The sequence below is a fragment of the Xyrauchen texanus genome, chromosome 22 (assembly GCF_025860055.1).
Source record: "Xyrauchen texanus isolate HMW12.3.18 chromosome 22, RBS_HiC_50CHRs, whole genome shotgun sequence".
Classification (NCBI taxonomy): Eukaryota; Metazoa; Chordata; class Actinopteri; order Cypriniformes; family Catostomidae; genus Xyrauchen; species Xyrauchen texanus.
In genome coordinates this window covers 22,991,209-23,009,358 of record NC_068297.1, presented here as the reverse complement: position 1 = coordinate 23,009,358, position 18,150 = coordinate 22,991,209, and the positions used below count along the sequence as shown (strand labels likewise).

At 42.4% G+C, this 18,150-nt stretch overlaps 1 protein-coding gene across 1 annotated transcript in view; it reads right to left on the bottom strand.

Annotated features, from left to right (window-relative positions):
* Positions 1 to 18,150, bottom strand: part of adam12b (ADAM metallopeptidase domain 12b) — a 165,662-nt gene that overhangs the window by 50,817 nt on the left and 96,695 nt on the right. The window contains exons 10-11 of the mRNA XM_052153684.1: positions 16,801 to 16,885; positions 5,004 to 5,152 (exon numbers count right to left, since the gene is read on the bottom strand). Coding sequence (XP_052009644.1) covers positions 5,004 to 5,152; positions 16,801 to 16,885 — 234 coding nt within the window. The remainder of the gene's footprint in view (positions 1 to 5,003; positions 5,153 to 16,800; positions 16,886 to 18,150) is intronic.

Here is an 18,150-nt window from a genome sequence, read left to right as displayed (position 1 = left end):
AGCATTATAGTCCTACAAAAGTAGGATTTGGTTTTCAAGTATTTTTTTTTCTTGTTTTAAAGATGTTTCAGATATGTTTACTGGAAAACAAGAAAAAAAATACTGATTAAAAAATGCGCATTAAGAATTTTATGTAGTAGATTTGTGTTTGTGTCTGAGACTGTGTCTGTGAGTTTCGGCCTTTAGGGTTGAATAAACTAAGGAAGTATGTGTCTCTCCCATGGGAACCGAAAAACTAGGCCAGCATTTTCCTGACTCTGCAATAGTACACAGCTTCTCTAATACAACAAGTACATTAACTCTTAAAACACTAGAAAACAAGCTCATTGACTAAAAAATCCTATGTGAAAAAACATGTGAAAAACATTTCGACCCATTTTAACTTGATGCCTTACAGGGATAGTTCACATAAAAATTTTAATTCTATCATAATTTTGGGCCACCTATCCCCTATATTCATTAAACTCTAAATTCACTTGCGTTTAAACCAAAGAAATCAAGTTGAAAAAGTAAAAATGCCAGAAATTATTGTGACGAGTCAAATGGATGGAAACAAGCATATTGTTATAACATAATGATACAGTGTACCTAAAAGTAGAAACTACATTTAACTTTGGAAGATGGGGACAAGCTTTGCCACTCCGAAATTCTTTGAAGAGCACCTTCCTTTTACAGAGGTGCTACGTCCATTTAAGTACAGTATTCATCCATTGCACTACTGGAGAATTTAATGCTATAAAACTTTAAAAGGCAAAGCAAAAATGATGTCAACCCCCTTTCTGTACCAAAAGAGATGACGAAACCTCTCCTGAATGTGTTTTATTTTTTCTAAGGCAGATTTAAAAAGCCTGGAGAGGTTTATTTCTGACATGTTGTTGAGTTGTTATATGAACACATAATGGGAGAATAGGGTTCCACTATTAGTTGTGGCCATTATCCAGGGATGAGCAGTGGTCCAACAAAAACATCCCCACTCTGAGATAAGACAGCCACAGCAGTGAGACTGCAAACTGGTCACAGCCGAGAGCGGACAGATCATTACTAGTGATTGACTTGTGTGATATGACTAAAACTGTAAACAACAGTCTTAGTCCAGATCGAATGCTGGATTCTCTGTGATTTTCAGATAAAGAGCCCCTTTCAGCTTTGTTTGGTTTCAAGGACACGGGTCTTGTCTTGAAATATCTAAAACTTAAGTTAATGCATTGGCACAGTTGGAGACTGATGGCAACCTGACTATGACACACATTTGTCTCTATACAAGCAATGATGTGCCACCTACTGTAAAGTCCTTTAAATGGTGGATGTTCACTTTTACAATCTGATGAAATGGATTACAGAGCTGAATTCAGTAAAATTAGATGCCGGGGATTGATGATGTCACGTTCCTGTGTTGTCTGCCCCGTGATTTCTGTTTCACATGCCACCTTTCACGTTCCATGTCACGTTTTCCTTGTTGTCTGCCCTGTGTTTCATTGTCTGTGTAAACAAACTACATTTCCCATGGTTCCCGGCCCTCATCACCACTGCCAAAGCGTTACTGTCTGCACCTGAATATCGTTTGTTATCTTCCTGTGTCGCTGTATTTAACCCTGTTTGTTTCTCCATTCCCCTGTCGGCCTTTAATGTTTGTGGATGCTTGTTTCCGTGCTCTCCGTCATTGTTTCTCCTACCTGTTAAACCCATCGGATGTCTTTTGTGTTGTTTTGCTTTCTTTTCCCCATCGCGGGTATTTCCTTTGTTCCTGTTGTATCTGTTTCCATTTTTGTTTCAATAAAAGAACCACTGCAACTAGATCCTCGCCCCTCGTCTGCCTTCACCTACATTCGTGACAGATGAGTTGGGAATCATAATGTACAAATTCTGATTCTGATTCACAATTCTGGTTCTTCAACAATTCATTTAATAGATTTAAGGAAGAAAGAAAGAAAGAAAGAAAGAAAGAAAGAAAGAAAGGACAATATTTGGAGAACAATTTTTATTGTGTTTAATACCCTTTGTAGCCTTTTGTCAAATGATATCCTACTGTGGTGAAGCATTGGCTTAATGATAAATGTTTCCTTTTTTCACACTATACTTTCACCTTAAAAACATACTACCGCGTGTATAGTCACGTGACTCTGCCCCATCCAGTCAGCGGCATGGAAGCAACATGAAGGTGAACCCATACATTAACTGAGCAACAGGAGCAGCTTGTACCAAAGAATAAAACAATGTCCGTCATTTGGACACATTTTGGCTTCAGTAAAGAAGAATGAAAGTCAAATGTAAACACTGCAGAAAAAAACGTTTCAACGACCTAAGTTAATACCACCAATCGGTTTCAACACTTGGAGCACAATAACGTTACCGAATATGGACAGTGCAAGGCTCAAAAAAGAGAGAGACTGACAAGTGCCCAGAAAAAAGTGCCTCCACAAAGCAGGTGTCGATAACACAAGCATTTACAAATGCTACACATTATGAAAAGGATTCAAGAAGATGGAAAGAATTAACTGAAGCCATTTGTTACTACATTGCGAAGGATATGGCTCCCATTGCTACAGTGGAGCGCAGTGGGTTTAAACACCTCGTTAAATCTCTCGACAGAAGATACACTGTGCCATCGTGACTATTTTTTCCCAAACTGCGCTGCCTCAGATCCTGCCTGAAACCTGAAAAGGTAAACATGCTAGTGTTTCTTATTAAGAATAAGAACCTAGCCTAAATACTTGTGCATATAGAGAGTGACAGCACAAGATCACTGAGAGGAAGATCACATGCAACTGCGATCATGAGTCAGATTCACATCTATAACGCTATGAGCACACAGGATACACAGCCAGCTGATCCATTAGAGGTGCAATGTCCAATCCCTGCTCTTGCTCTTAATCAGCAGTGTTCTATTTACATTTTTGAACATGGCATTATTTAAAATATTTGTTTACGAAGGATACAAGTTATTTTCTACTTTTCACACGACAATATTTCAAATGTATTTTGTTTGCAAGAGATGCTGGTTATTTTCTACTTTTGACATGGCAATATTTAAAATAATTTATTTTCTTTGCATCAAATGCAAGCTATTTATTTTTAACTTTTTTAGGAAACATTAAAACAGATATGCGACTTTTGTTATAAGACAATTGTGGCAGGGTGGAGGGCGGGACCGGGTGTGTAGAATCACGACCTGGCCCCGCCCTCTGCCCTCCGCCCTGCCACAACAACATATATTTACAGTACAAACCTTGTCAGTGAACTATGAGGGCAATAATAAAAATTTAAATAAAAATAATCATTCATTAATGGTAATCTTGGTAAAATTTTCAATTAATTGAGATTTTGATTTTAGGTCATATCATCCAGCCCTAATTCATAGAATATTTCTAAGTGTTTTCATAAAACAATTTTTTTTTTAAAGATAGAAAATAATAAAACATTAGTTAGGAATAATTGTATGAATCCACACCCTAAAGATCTGAAATGTATACAAGCGTTAACATTTTCATTAGAAATGTTCTTCAAATGATGGGTTATAGTAAAAGTGTTTTGCTATCATAACATAGCATCTATGAGACTAGGTTGCAAATTAACAGAAGACTTGCCGAACTGTCCAGGACTGCACTGCATTTCTGTGTAAAATATGCTTAATCAAATTGCACAGTGAATATACAATTATCTTAACATTGAGTAAGGCTGCTCAGATACCTGTAGGCTTTCACTTTCAATTCCACTATAATTTCCCAAACATTTCTCCTTACAGTCTCCACAAATACATATAACAAATCCATTACAGGATCATTGTCTGATAAGACAAACTTGCATAAGTGTAAAAAGGTAAATCTCCCATTATGAGCCAGCCTCACCTTATCAACCTATTGTTTACCCGTGCTTGACACCAGTCACATGCCAAAAATCATGTTATCACAGGAAGCCAGGCGACAGTTGAATTTCTTGAATCCACATTTCAGAGTGGAAAAAACAAGCTTTCTCCCTATCTGCAAATCCATGAGATTGAACAATTTGAATCCAAGACCTGTTTCACGACAGTGGTGACGTATGAATGTGTGGAGCAACTTTATCACTCAGAGATGGCTAATTAACCTCAGGTCAATAAGATGCAGGTACCCAGCTGATTGTTCTCTTGTGTACATGAATGATGAGTGCTTTATTTAGCCATTCCCCAGATAATGGTGCTCTTTGGAGACTAATTGAGCTGTAGTGATGTCTCTGCAGTGCATCAATGCATCAAATCCAGGCAGGTTACTCTACTCTGCACTTTATAGGCTACATTCACACAGCAGCAGAATATGATTGTCAGTTCTGTTCACACACAGTTCAGTTATGAACAAGAGTGTCAACCTCAGTCTATATGTGAACGGACTAACATTTAATTAACCCTATAAAACCTGACATATGAAATAACAGCCCAATTTTTTTCTTTACCTATAAACAATATCTTTAAAATAATAATAATAATAGTGTGTTTTTTGCTGGCTGTCAGGAGGTTATAGTAAGATGACATCATAATAGCTTGTAATGTAAAAAGTAAGCTCATGGGCAAGAATGGAATGATAATTGAGATATCCCTCAAAAGCCTGTTGTATCACATTTGATGTAGTATTTCAAACTATGTCTAATGTACAAAATTTTAAGTAAACCCAAGTTGCTTTTATTTAGAAAATGCATATTTTAAAATACAGTATAACTAGCATAACACATTTTTTGTTACTTTTACTTGATCAAAACCAGCAAAGATTACACCACAAAAATTCACGTGCATCGCAAACCTTGTTTTGTCAGTTTTGATAATACTTGTGAGTGTTACGGATGTCGCTATATTAGATATTTATTTAAGTCACTTTTACTATGGATACAGTACATTATTTACTACTACTATGATAATAGAAAAAGGGCTTGATTTTGGTAATTCCTTCATACAGACAGCATTCAAGCTGCTCCTGTAAGATGTTATATGAACATGACAATTTGATAGTCACATCTATGGTTGAGATCATACTCACCCTGTAGAGGGAGACATGATGCAGCCACCACGATCAACAGTCATTCCACAGCCACACCCCCGCTCTGGTGTGTCATGGTTCATTCCAAAGTTGTGGCCCAGCTCATGGGCCAAAGTCACAGCAGCTCCCAGAGGATTGTCCGAATGATCCTAGAAAACCACAGGATGTCACAGCATCTTAACATTTTAAACCACTATATGCTTTGATTTTCTTTATAATTTATTGATATATTACTTATGTTGTGATTTAAAATGCCCATTTAAAGGCTAGTTCACACTTCCCCAACAAACACAAAAATACGGCTTCACTTCCAAAATTCTAAAGTTGGCTATTGTGCTTAAAATGTCGGGAAACATAACTGTCATGTTCACACTAATCTAACAAACATCAACATTAATGCGTCTATGCATGGCGCTGTTTAACTTAAAAAAAGATTACTAAAAGGGAAGAGGATAAAGCCATGCTTGAAGCATTAAGGGTTAGTTCACCCAAAAATGAAATGTCTCCCTCCAAATTAACAAAAATATAGAAAAATCAACAAACAGATAGAAAAGAAAGAATTCCACAAAGAATAGAATTTACAATTACCACCACAATTCTGTTTCTCTACACATGGTCTTCACTGAGAGCCCTCCAGAAAGGCCAAACACCTGTCCAGTTTCTTACCTTAGACATCCAAGATTTGCCGCAACCAACCACCTTTCTTTGGCACGATGAAGTAAGGGCTGTAGAACCCTTTCCCCATCTCGGCTGGAGGGACAGGCTTTATCGCGCCCTTGCGAAGAAGTAATATCTGATTATTCATCAAATTAGGAAGTTCTAATGGCTCTACAAAGTTGCTAATATCCTTATCGGAAGATGTGGAACTATAAAGATCGAAATAGAATTCTTTAAAGGCTTTATTAATATCTATGGGAGAAGTAAATATCTTGCCTCCAGAAGACTTAACTGAAGGAATGGTGGAAAAAACTCTCTGTTTTATGTATCTGGCAAGAAGTCTCCCTGCCTTGTCCCCTGACTCAAAAATGTCTGTCTTGCCCTGAATAACCAAAACTCTACCTTTTGTGACAAAAACCTATATTTTAGCTGAGACAACTCTCAAAGACAATTGGATGACATTTGGTGCTTCAGCCCTGTTTAAGCACTTTTAATACTCTTTTCCAATTCTATGAATTCCTGTGCGTTGATCTTTTAAATGAATGAGGCATATTGTATGATCTACCCCTTAAGATCTGCCTTAAGGGCCTTCCATGCCAGGACAATGAGTACCAATTGGTTTCTAAATGGCATCTAAGTGGAAGCCTCCACTCACTGGGCAAGCGTTGTCCTGATAGCGCATCCGCTACCACTTTGAGGATGTGAGTGGCACGCAGCAACTTGAGTTGCAGCTGGCTCCAACGGAGGAGACGACGGGCGAGTTGTGACATGTGACGGGAGCGTATGCCGCCATGGCGATTTATGTATGCTACCGTGGTGCTGCTGTCTGATCGGATCAAGACGTGTTTTCCCTGAATTAGCATGAGAAACTTCCTCAGGGCAAAAAGTACAGCCAACAACTCTACGCAGTTGATGTGCCAGCGCAGCGGGGCCCCACTTCCAACGGTCCGCGGCTGCGTGCCCATTGCACACGGTGCCCCAACCCAATTTGGAGGTGTCTGTATTGACCAGGATGCGTCGGGACACCTGCTGCAAGGGTACTCCTGTCCGTAGAAAGCAGAGGTCTGTCCAGGGTTTGAAAGTTTGGCGGCAGGCGGGATGATGAACACACGGTGTGTGCCGCGGGACTCGAGTCTGGAGCCAGTGCTGAAGCGGTCTCATATGCATCAACCCCAGTGGCACGACCACCGAGGAGGACGCCATATGCCCCAGTAAATGTATTAAGGGGGCCGCCGTACCCGGCCTGAACGCGATGAAGCATTTCAGCACTGACTGCGTGCGCTCGTTGGTGATGCGTGCTAACATTAAGACTGAGTCTAACTCCATGCCGAGAAAAGAGGTGCTCTGAACTGTGGTGAGCTTGCTCTTTTCCTAGTTGACCTGAAGCCCTAAACAGCTGAGGTGGTCCCTGTGGGCGCATAGTAACTCTCGGGAGTGGGCCAGGATGAGGCAGTCGTCGAGGTAGTTGAGGCGGGGCAAGGGCTGCCTCTGTGACCTTCGTGAAGACGTGAGGGGACAGGGACATGCCGAAGGGGAGGATCTTGTACTGATACGCCTGGCCGTCGAACACGAACCGTAGAAAGGGTCGATGTCGAGGCAATATTGAGACGTGGAAGTACGCATCCTTCAGGTCTACCGATGTGAACCAATCTAGATGCCGACGCAAGTTAGAATGTGTCTTTGCGTGAGCATTTTGAACGGGAGTTTGTGCAAGGCCAGGTTGAAAACTCACAAGTCCAAGATTGGTCGTAAGCCGCCGCCTTTCTTGGGTACGATGAAGAAAGGGCTGTAGAAACCTTTCTTCATCTCGGTTGGAGGGAGAGGCTCTATCACATCTTTGAGTAAGAGAATCGCGATTTCCGCGTGCAGGGATTTGGCAGAACTCTAGACTCGTCAGAACCGGCTGGCCTGGGGACAAAAGTCGTGGGGCTGGAGGCAAGAGGTCTGTGTCTAATGTGCCGGGACTGTTGAGGTGTGGCGGCAGAGTGCCGTGAAAATGGCATTTGCGAGCCAGGTGACACAGAGACAAAGGGAATTTTTCTTTTATTGAGAATGTGGGTACCGCAGCCCGAAGGGGGTTCCTCCTGCGGGATGCTCGACGTTGGGGCTGAGAGCTGGGCCTGGTTAAGGCGGAGCTGTACGTTTCTTGGGCACTGCAGGAGGACACCCTCGGCAGATTTTTAGATTTCCTCAAGCTTTATTTTATTTGATAATTTATGAAATGAGAAAGATTAATTAGGCAATAATGCTTTTATTAAATTTCTTGAAGGACTATAGAGGAAATATGTTGCTCTGAATCTCACCCACTATTTAGATCTCTCTTTCAAACTCACTATTCTCTCATTCTTCCTCTTACTTATTTACTTTCTTACTTAAATCTATTTCAACTTTGCCATAAAACAATACTCTTATTCTCCTTCTTTTTGTTTCCTCCTCTCCTCAACGTGTCCTCTACACTCTCACAATAAAAGAAAACAGAGTGGAGCTTCAGTACTATCCACTTCAACTGAGGTGTTGTATTTCTTCCTGCAGCCATTGAAGAGCATCTGAACGTGACCAGAGTACCAGTGCATTACCCTTCAAACCCACATGCTGACTTCTTTCTGATTTTAGCTTCCATCTTTTCACACATCTATAACCTGACTATCCCTGACACTGTACATCCAAATGCCATTTCCAACCTTGATTACAGGGTAGAGAACATGAGCGGCAGATCTGAGATTTCTTATTTCTCTGCATCATTTAACTTATACAAGATCTATCGTGTGCCAGCAATGACCGCATATCTTAAATATGACTAAATTGCTCTTCTCTGAACATAATTGCAGTCTGATGCAGTGGTTAATGCCTTGGGAAATCAAGACCTATCTATTCTAAGAAACCGATACCAAGCCGCAACAATGAAAATATGGTGCCTTTTATAGTGGTGACAGCTTTTTAAGTGCACTTGGGTTTCTCTCAAGTCATTGCCAGATTGTTTAGGACATCTTCTATCAAAGAGAGTACAACATTTGGATTCCTATGATCACGTATGTTGTGTCCATCAGTGTTGGAGAAGTTACTTAAAAATGGTCTCTCCCAAAGTTACTGTACAACATAATTTGAAGTAGTTTAACTTTTGCTACTCTTTTGAAAATGTTCAGCTACACTACAACATACTAACAAGAGTAGCTAGCCATATTATTTTTTTTATTTTGTATTTATAAATGAATGAATGAACATCTCAATTAGGGTGACAGCTTAAACCTTTAACAGATAAAGTAGTATAACTAGAATTCAACTAGAACTAGAATTCTAATTTATATACCAGTAAAATCCAATTACATAGTAATGCTATTTTGAGGGGTTGAGACCAAGTCGAGACCAAGACCAAGGCAGGGCGAGACAGAGTCAAGACCAAGACTAGACCAGTGCGAATGCCACACTGCATGACACACTTATGATAAAATTTGGAAAACGCAAACCATAGGAGCTCCTCAAACTGATCTGAAAGACCCACATTCCAATAAAAACACCCACAGAAAACAGATGAAGATTCCTGTTCATTCAGTGTGTGTGTGAGTGTGTGTATCAGTGTACCGTGAGAAATGTCTTTATAAAATAATCAAAAGGCATTGCAGAGGTGAATTTTATGTGTCCGAATTTTCCTTTGTTTTCTATGAGCAAACAAATACAATCAAACACTAAGGAGCTGAAATAAATCTAACCATCTTTATTCAACACTCCTTTTCCAAGTTTTACCATCCACCTAAAACAATAAAATATTAGTGCAAGCATCGCATCAGGTTTTCAGGATTACTCTACCCCTTGAAACCATCATTAAGTACAGAATATATTAAACAATTATTCAATACTCAAGTCTTCACTTAACTCTGTTTTTTCTTAAACAATATAGTAACTTTCCAAGTTGAAGAGGCAGATTGCTAATGTTAGCTAGCTAGCTTTGCTAGACGCAAGACTCAATCTGGCATCCCCAGCCACAGCTGTGGAACCTGCATGTGTGACCCCTGAACGGGGCACACTGGGATCACCAGAACTGACGCGTTCAGTCATTAACACCATTTTACAGGCCAGAGCACTATCCATGAGAAGCCTCTATGCGCTAAAATGATTTAATCATAAAGTTCCTTAATTGAGCAAAGCGATTAAACCCACCTCGGCCAGCTACAGTCCCATGGACATAACTTTAGGACATAAAATCTCTCGCAGGGCCCCCCCTTTGAGCCTTTGGACTCATGCTCTCAATTAAGACTGCACCACTGCTGGCTCTGACCTCAGTAAAACGGGTCGGTGACCTGCATGCACACAGTCGACAATTCATGTCTGGAGTTTGGCCCCGGTCTTTCAAGAGCCACTGTCAAACCCAAGAAAGGCTATGTACCCAAGGTCCTAACCATGCCCTTCAAAGCACAGGTGGTTATGCTCTGTGCGGGCACTACATGCATACGTTGAGCATACTTGCCAGTTCAGACTGTCTGATCAACTCTTTATATGCTGTGGTGAATGCACAAAAGAAATGTTTATCTCCAAGCAAAGGCTCTCTCACTGGATTGGCGATGCAGTTGTCCTGGCTTATGAGTCGCAGGTTAAGACTTGCCCAATTGGTGTTAAAGCACACTTAACTAGAGGCATGACATCCTCATGGGCATGGACGAATGATGTGTCCTTACAGGACATGTTTTGCATCAGGATGGTCCTCTCAAAACATATTCGCAAGGTTTTACAACCTAGATGTAATGTCTCTTTCTTCACAAGTCCTCTCTGTTTATAGGACATGCTATTCATTGGCCAAATATATATACTATACTATATATACTTATGCCCTTCCCTTTATGTTTGGGCTCCCCATCAGAGTTCTTGAGGCACGAGTGATTCGCTCCTTGTTCTCAGTCAGAAATTCGATATTCTATAATTCTAAATAATTTTTATAGTGGACAGTTTCGCGCAAAAACAGGCAGGGCTAAAACACCATTGCCAATATTAGAATACTGTCATTATTGTAGAGAGGTTTCAACTAGGTCGTGACCAGTTTTGAAATAAAATCCAGAGTACTCTTTGTCTGAGACCAAAACAAGGCAGAGTAAAAATGCAGTCAATTCTGAGACGAGATCTTCAAAAAGTGGTCTCAAGACCAATTTCAAGTATTACAACACTGTCATATGGGGTTTGGAATGACATGAGGGTGAGTAAATGATAACAGCATTTTATTTTCAGTGAACTATCCATTTAAATTAGTAGCTTTAGTACTTTTAGTTAGTTACTACCCAACAGTGGTGTCCATTATGGTTTGTCCATATTAGTTTGCACAAAGATTGTGATACTTTCAATCTTTGGATTTGAAACTTTTTGGATTTTGATTCTAATCTATTCATACAATTTGTGGGTCAGTCAACACAGGATATTGAAGGGTATTTGAGCTGATCAGCCTTATAACATGATGACAATTTAATTCTAAACCATAATCTGTTTTTTTCTGTCTGTCTGTTTGCCATATGCAAGTGCATGGAAAAGACACGCACATCTGGAAACGAGACTTTGAAACCCTAGCAGCCAATTCAGAAATACATCAATCAATGTACAGAGCCTCTTTTCACCAAAACAAACCTCTTTTCTTCTCCTTTTTCATTTTCTCTCTGTCTCTTCCATTTTATATCTCTCTATCTGTATCTCATTGTCTTCCTTTTAGAGGTCACAGTAGATCTGCAGATATTATGAAGTGACTTAAGCACTTAATGGACATCATTTATCACAGAGCACCACTATTGTTCCCTAATTCAAACTTATGGCTAATGACTTAATTTCTTTGTGGGACTCTTTAAGAGAGGCAGTTTGTTACAGTGGCATGCATGATATATCTAGACGAATAAAATGTAAATGTGTGTTATTTAATCATAAAGCAGCAATGAATGGGTGAATAGGCAGTGGGCAATTGCTTTGATTGACAGGCAGTTTCTGGCTGGTTAGGAGAAAGGAGATGAACTTGTGCATGACCTTGTAGATCTGCCTGTGTGTGTGAATTGATTAGACTTACTTTCACATTTACAATGCACTACAAGATCATGCTGCAAAAGATCATACACATGCTGCAAATGCATTACAAAAAGTCTGAGACAACTTGTGAAAATGGCTCTATTTTTGGAATGTCAACATTTGAGCTGCCATTGACTCCACAAGTTTGTGCAAAACCTGATGATGCATGTTATTCCAATGTAACGGGAGCCAACTGGTATGTAATAATAACGGTGCAGTATGTATAAACCTTCTTCCCCTGAACTTAAGAGGCGTACTAGCGACTGATGCTAGGGGCTGTAGCCTTTAGCCTCCTCGTTGGTGTGCATGCCTTCCATGCTGGCTGGTGCCAGTTCGAATCCCGCTAGAAGCCAGTGGAGCAGGACCAGTTACAGTGGTGCCGTGTCCAGGATGGGAGTGAGGTTTAGGGAGGTGAGTGTAATGGGAGCCAGCTGGTACATGATAGCTGTGCAGTATGTGTAAACCTCACTACCCTGGTCTCAAGAGGCACACTAGCGACTGACACAACAGGCTGTAGCCTTTAGCCTCCTTGTTAGTGCGTCCACCTCCCATGCTGGTTGAAACCCGCTCAGAGCGGGTCGAGCAGAACCGGTTACACCAACAAGATTTGCGAATGTTCCCAAGAGCATTTTGTGTGCTTCAATAGAAAAAGGAAATCTGACCTTAAGAAGTTAACAATCAATTTAACAATTTGTTTATTTGATTAGAGACCTAGAAATAGTGCAGAATCATATATATAAATTAAATGTTAAATCACACATTTTAGAATTTTGCACCTCACTGTACGCAAAAATCTAAAGCAAATTTTTTCTGTTAGGGTAATCATAATATGTTTAACATGTCAATGTTAAAAAAACTATAATTTTGCCACACATGACTGGAACTTCAAGAGAAAATGTCCTGTTACTTCCGTAACCTCCATTCCCTGATGGAGGGAACGAGACTTTGTGTTGATAAAGTGCCACTTGGGGGTCACTCTTGGGAGCCCGAGACACCTTCTGAACTTTTATAAATGGCCAATGGGAATTGGCGAGTGGTATTTGCATGCTACTCTCCCGAACATACAGGTTTAAAGGAGGGGCGTGCATACCGCTCATTCAGGCTTTGTGCTGAGGAGCCGAGAGTAAGGTCCCGGCCGTTTCAGCAGGTAGTCCAGCATTGTGGCAGGAGGGACACAACATATCGTTCCCTCTATCAAGGAACGGAGGTTACGAAAGTAACCAGGACATTCCCTATCTGTCACACACTCGACATTGTGTCGATGAAGTGACATTAGGGGTCCCCTACAAAAACAATTATGTAAATTGGCGGTGCGAGACAGGCAGACTGCTGTGTGCCTCGTAGCCATCGCACCAGACTAACAATTTAAAACCAGTCGTGCCTTTTCCCTGTTTTTTGTTTTTCTCACCAAAAAGAGTGAACATTTTTCAACCAACCGGGACCATCAGTGTCCACGTCGGGGGGGAGGGGGGTGTCTCTCCCAAGGGGAAGACCACACTCCACACAGAGAGAGGGGGAAATACATCACATGTTCTTGCTGACTCTTTTTCATTTGAAGTGAGTCATGTGGATTAGTCCCATGGTAGGTCCAACACAACGGAGGAGTTTCTACAAACATGGTGACATGGCGCAAGCGATACACCCGGCCAACTGTCCCAGACTTACCTGTTTGTTCCTGCTAAGACACGGGATGAAACCAGCTCAACCCGGAGATTGTAGAACCTCGAAAATGTGTTGGGTGTTGCCCAACCGCTGCTCTGCAAATGTCTGTTAGAGAGACGCCACTGGCCAGGGCCTAGGAGGGTGCCTCACTCCTGGTAGAATGGGCTCATAGCGCTGCAGGGGGTGGCACATGCTGAGCCTGGTAGGCAACAGCTATGGCGTCAATGATCCAGTGAGTGATCCTGTGCTTGGAGACATCGCTTCCTTTCCGCTGTCCATCAAAGCAGACAAAGAGCTGCTCAGAGACTCTAAAGCTCTGCGTGCAGTCCAAATAGATGTGTAAAGCGTGCACCCGACACAGCAACATCATGGCTGGGTCTGCCTCCTCCTGGGGCAGCATTTGCAGGTTCACCACCTGATCCCTGAATCTGGTTGGGGAACCTATGGCACATAGCCCAGTCAGGATCACGTGAGAGTAGCCCGGACCGAACTCCAGGCATGTTTCGCTGACAGAGAATGCTTGCAGGTCACCGAACCTCTTTATGAAAGTGTGTGCATTCAGGAGGGCAGTCTTTAAAGAGAGTGCCTTAAGCTCTGCTGACTCCAGGGGCTCAAAGGGGGCTCCCCGTAGATCCCAAAGGACTACAGAGAGGTCCCATGAGGGAACAAGGTGCGGTCTGGAGGGATTCAACCTCCTGGCACCTCTCAGGAACCTGATAATCAGGTTGTGCTTCCCTAAGGACTTACCATCCACTGTGTCGTGGTGTGCTGCTATAGAGGCTACATACACTTTCAAGGTGGAGGGGGACAGCCGTCCCTCCAACCTTCCTGCAGGAAGGAAAGCACCAATCCGACTGCACATCTCTGGGGGTCTTCGCATCGAGAAGCCACTTCAAGTCATACAGGCGCCTCGTAGAGGGAGCCCTAGCCTGAATGATGGTGTCTACCACGGTAGGCCACTTTGGTCTTCCATGTCCCGTCCAGGGGCCAGACGTGATGATTCCAGTCGTTTGGTTGCGGGTGCCAGATGGTGCCCCGTCCCTGAGAAAGAAGGTCCTTCCTTAGGGGAATTCACCAGGGAGGGGCTGGCACAAGGAGCGTGAGGTACGGGAACCAAGTCTGGGTGGGCCAGTAGGGTGCTACTAGGACAACCTGCTCCTCGTCCTCCCTGACCTTGCACAGGGTCTGTGCAAGTAGGCTCACTGGGTAAACACATATTTGTGGAGTCCTGTGGACCAGCTGTGTGCCAGCCTGTCTTACCAAGTGGCGCCATGGTCAGGGCGTACCAGATCGGGCAGTGGGAGGATTCTGGGGAGGCGAACAGGTCTACCTGTGCCTGCCCGATTCAACTCCAAATCAGCTTGACCGCCTGATGTTGGAGTCTCCACTCTCCCTTGTGGGTAACCTGCTCTGACAGCGTGTCCGCTGTAGTGTTGAGGTCGCCGGGATGTGAGTGGCTCGCAGTGACATGAGGTGTCGCTGACTCAAGAGGAGGAGACGGTGGGCGAGTTGTGACATACGACAGGAGCGTATCCCATCTTGGCGGGTCTCCTGGTCCCTAGGTTGAAGCCTTCTTCTTGGTGGCTGGCAGTGAGACGGGTGGTGTCTGCTTACTGCCTTGGCGATGAGCAGACGGGGTGCGGGGTCTTGAGCCGTGCCGATTTCTGGGCAGGATGAACGGCTGGGCATGGTCCTCAAAGATGTCGCCAAATAGGCCAGCATGGGAAATGGGGACGTTAAGGAACCGTGCTTTGTTGGCCTCTCTTATCTCGACCAGGTTGAGCAAAAGGTGGCACTTTTGGACCAACAAGGTGGACATCGCCCGCATGAGAGACCGTGCTGTGACCTTCATCGCCCAGAGGGTGAGGTCGGTCACTGAGCGCAGATCCTGTGTCAATCTTTCTTTCAGCGCCATGGCTTGGTGGACTTGCAGGAGAGCCATGGAATGCAGGGCGGAGGCGGCTTGTCTAGTGGCACCGTAGGCTTTGGCCACCAGGGACGACGTAAACCTACAGGTGTTACACAGGAGCTTCGGGCGCCCGTGCCATGTGGCGGTGCTCTGCGTAGTGCCTTATCATAGGTGCACTGCGAGCACCTTATCCCCTGAGGGCATCGCTGAGTAGCCCTTGGCAGCCCCACCATCGAGGGTAGTGAGGGTGGGGGAGCCGAAAGATCAGGACTGGGCAGTAAAATGTGCCGTCCACAATCTTGTCAGCTCCTCATGCACTTCCAGAAAGAAAGGAACTGGCCGCAAGGGTTCAAGGGAGAGTGGAGGGTTCCACTCCAGCCCGACGCTCACAGCTGCCTGGGAAAGCACGTCCGTCATTTCCGTGACAGTGTGTGACTGGGCGACCTCACCCAAAGGGGAAAGCCCAGCCGAGGTTTTCGCGTCTGACTGGACGAGCCCGCTCTCCGATGCTGCGCTCGAGAGCTCATCAACTTCGCGGGCACCGAACAAGAGGTCGAACTCACCCTGAGACTAGATGGCGCACTCATCCGGAAGCCTAACCGGAGCAAATGAGCATGCTGGGGAATGGGAGGTCCGTGGGGATTTACCTGCCGGAAGTGGTCCCACTGGGTTCCCCAAATCGCACCCAGTGCTAGCCGCGCTGGCCTCATACCTATAGGTAGAAGGAATGAGGCGGGGAGCTGCTGGGGTGGAGTGCTTTCTTACGAAAGTGAGCCGCAACCGCAACATTGCCATGCATCCACGAAGGATGTCTCCGCGTGGGCAGTGCCAGGCATGAAAGAAAGAGATCAGGGCCGTCTGAAGGCGAGAGATAACGATCGCACCCAGGAATAACACACAAACAGAAGGGCATCTTTAAAAAGACACGTCTTTAAAAAGATGTTCCATTTTGTGCCGCTCTTTTGGAATATACTCTTTTAGGAATTATACTTTTTAGAATATACTCTTTTAGTTTGTTCAGCCGAAGTGCCCAGGGGTGATCTCTGCAGTGCACCAGTGCAGAGAGGGGGAGAAGCCGCTGTAAAGTCGCTGAAGCGAATGTAATGTGTGTATATATATATATATATATATATATTGTTTACCAAAACGATTGCAGTGTGTCCAAGCTCTTTTTTTATGCATAGAACATTTGCTTAGGGAAAGATTTTCAGTGAAAAATAACACATTTCAGTGTTATACTCACCCGAAGACATTGTATGTCTTTTGAAGATTTGGAATATAATGCACAAGTCATAAGCACTCCTTTTATGGTACATTTTTCAAGCTTGACAGCCACTGGTTTCACTCTACATTCATTGCATGGAAATGAACAGCTCTGACATTCTGTAAAATATCTCCCTTGTGTTCCAGAGTTTGGAATGAGGATGGGTAAATGGGTAATTTTTGGGTGAACTATCCTTTCAAACAGCTAGATTGTTGGGTAGCTCAGTTTGAAATGATAATTATGAGGCTCAGAGTGTGTGATGACTGATTTCTCACCATGACAATACCTCCCGACTGCTCCGCCGTACACATGCTCATAATGGGAGCCATGCCTATTGTGGTGCCCTGAAAGTATACCCCACTGTCATAAAATAAAGAAAATCAGTTTAAATATATGGTACAAGACTACCACAGCAAAATAATAAGACAAAGGCAGTGTTCTGAATAGCAAGGTACTTTACATCTGTTAATCAATCTAAAGAATAATTTTCTGTAAACATTGAAATCCCTGCTGAACATCTATTTTTACCAAAATGTGTAGTATACAACAAAGCACACTACACAGAATACTGTACTTGACCTTACAGTGTACTTGACTTGGCCTTCCATTTCAATGTTATGAATGATCCAGACAAGACACATTATTTAATTGGACAGCCAAAAGTTATGATGTTTTTAATCAAATCTGATTAACAATCTAGGGTAAAAGGTGTTTTATTTTTAGATGATAACTGGATGCCACATGCAAAATTAAACAGACAACATGCTGAGTGATAACAATGTAGCATTTTACTGTTCGAACATGTTTTGTTCCATAATAGCTCATATGCTTTGAGACTCTCAAATATAAATAAAATGCACGATACCAGTAAAATATAAGACAGCATGTCAATGTACTCGTCTAACGATAGGACGCAAAGGAGCAAAATCTCAATATCATTTTTTTTTTCCAAAGACCTTGACACTATGGTAACTGTAGTGAAACTATGTGAGAATTAAGGGCACCAAACATATTCTGTTTCTCAATATAATTGTGCAGCGTGCTGACTGTCGTGTTGCCAAGTGCTTGAGAGTTTATTTTTATTGGATCTTAATATTTCAAGGAATTTCTGCATCATAACAACATACCTTGAAATGTTAATGCTTTATGTTGAGACTATCAAGCAGCTGCAGGGCTCTGAATGGGGGTGGGGTTAACCACTAGAAATTTACTAGAACTAAAATTGTTTCTATCGCAGTTATGCAAAATTCCACTGCATGGCACAGAATGTGCATTCAAAAATAATTATAAATATTATAATCATCATATTATTTGTATTAGTCTTTATACTTCTGCATTATGGTTGCATTTCTTATGAGCTTTGCGCTTTCTTGTGCATTGTATTGTACATATACAGTACACACACAATGGTTAACAAATGTGTTATTTAATAGTTAACACATAATATACATATATTATGTGTTATATACATATATACATATATTATATATTATATGTATATATATATATATATATATATATATATATATATATATATATATATATATACACACACACTGGCAGCCAAAAGTTTGGAATAATGTACAGATTTTGCTCTTATGGAAAGAAATTGGTACTTTCAATGG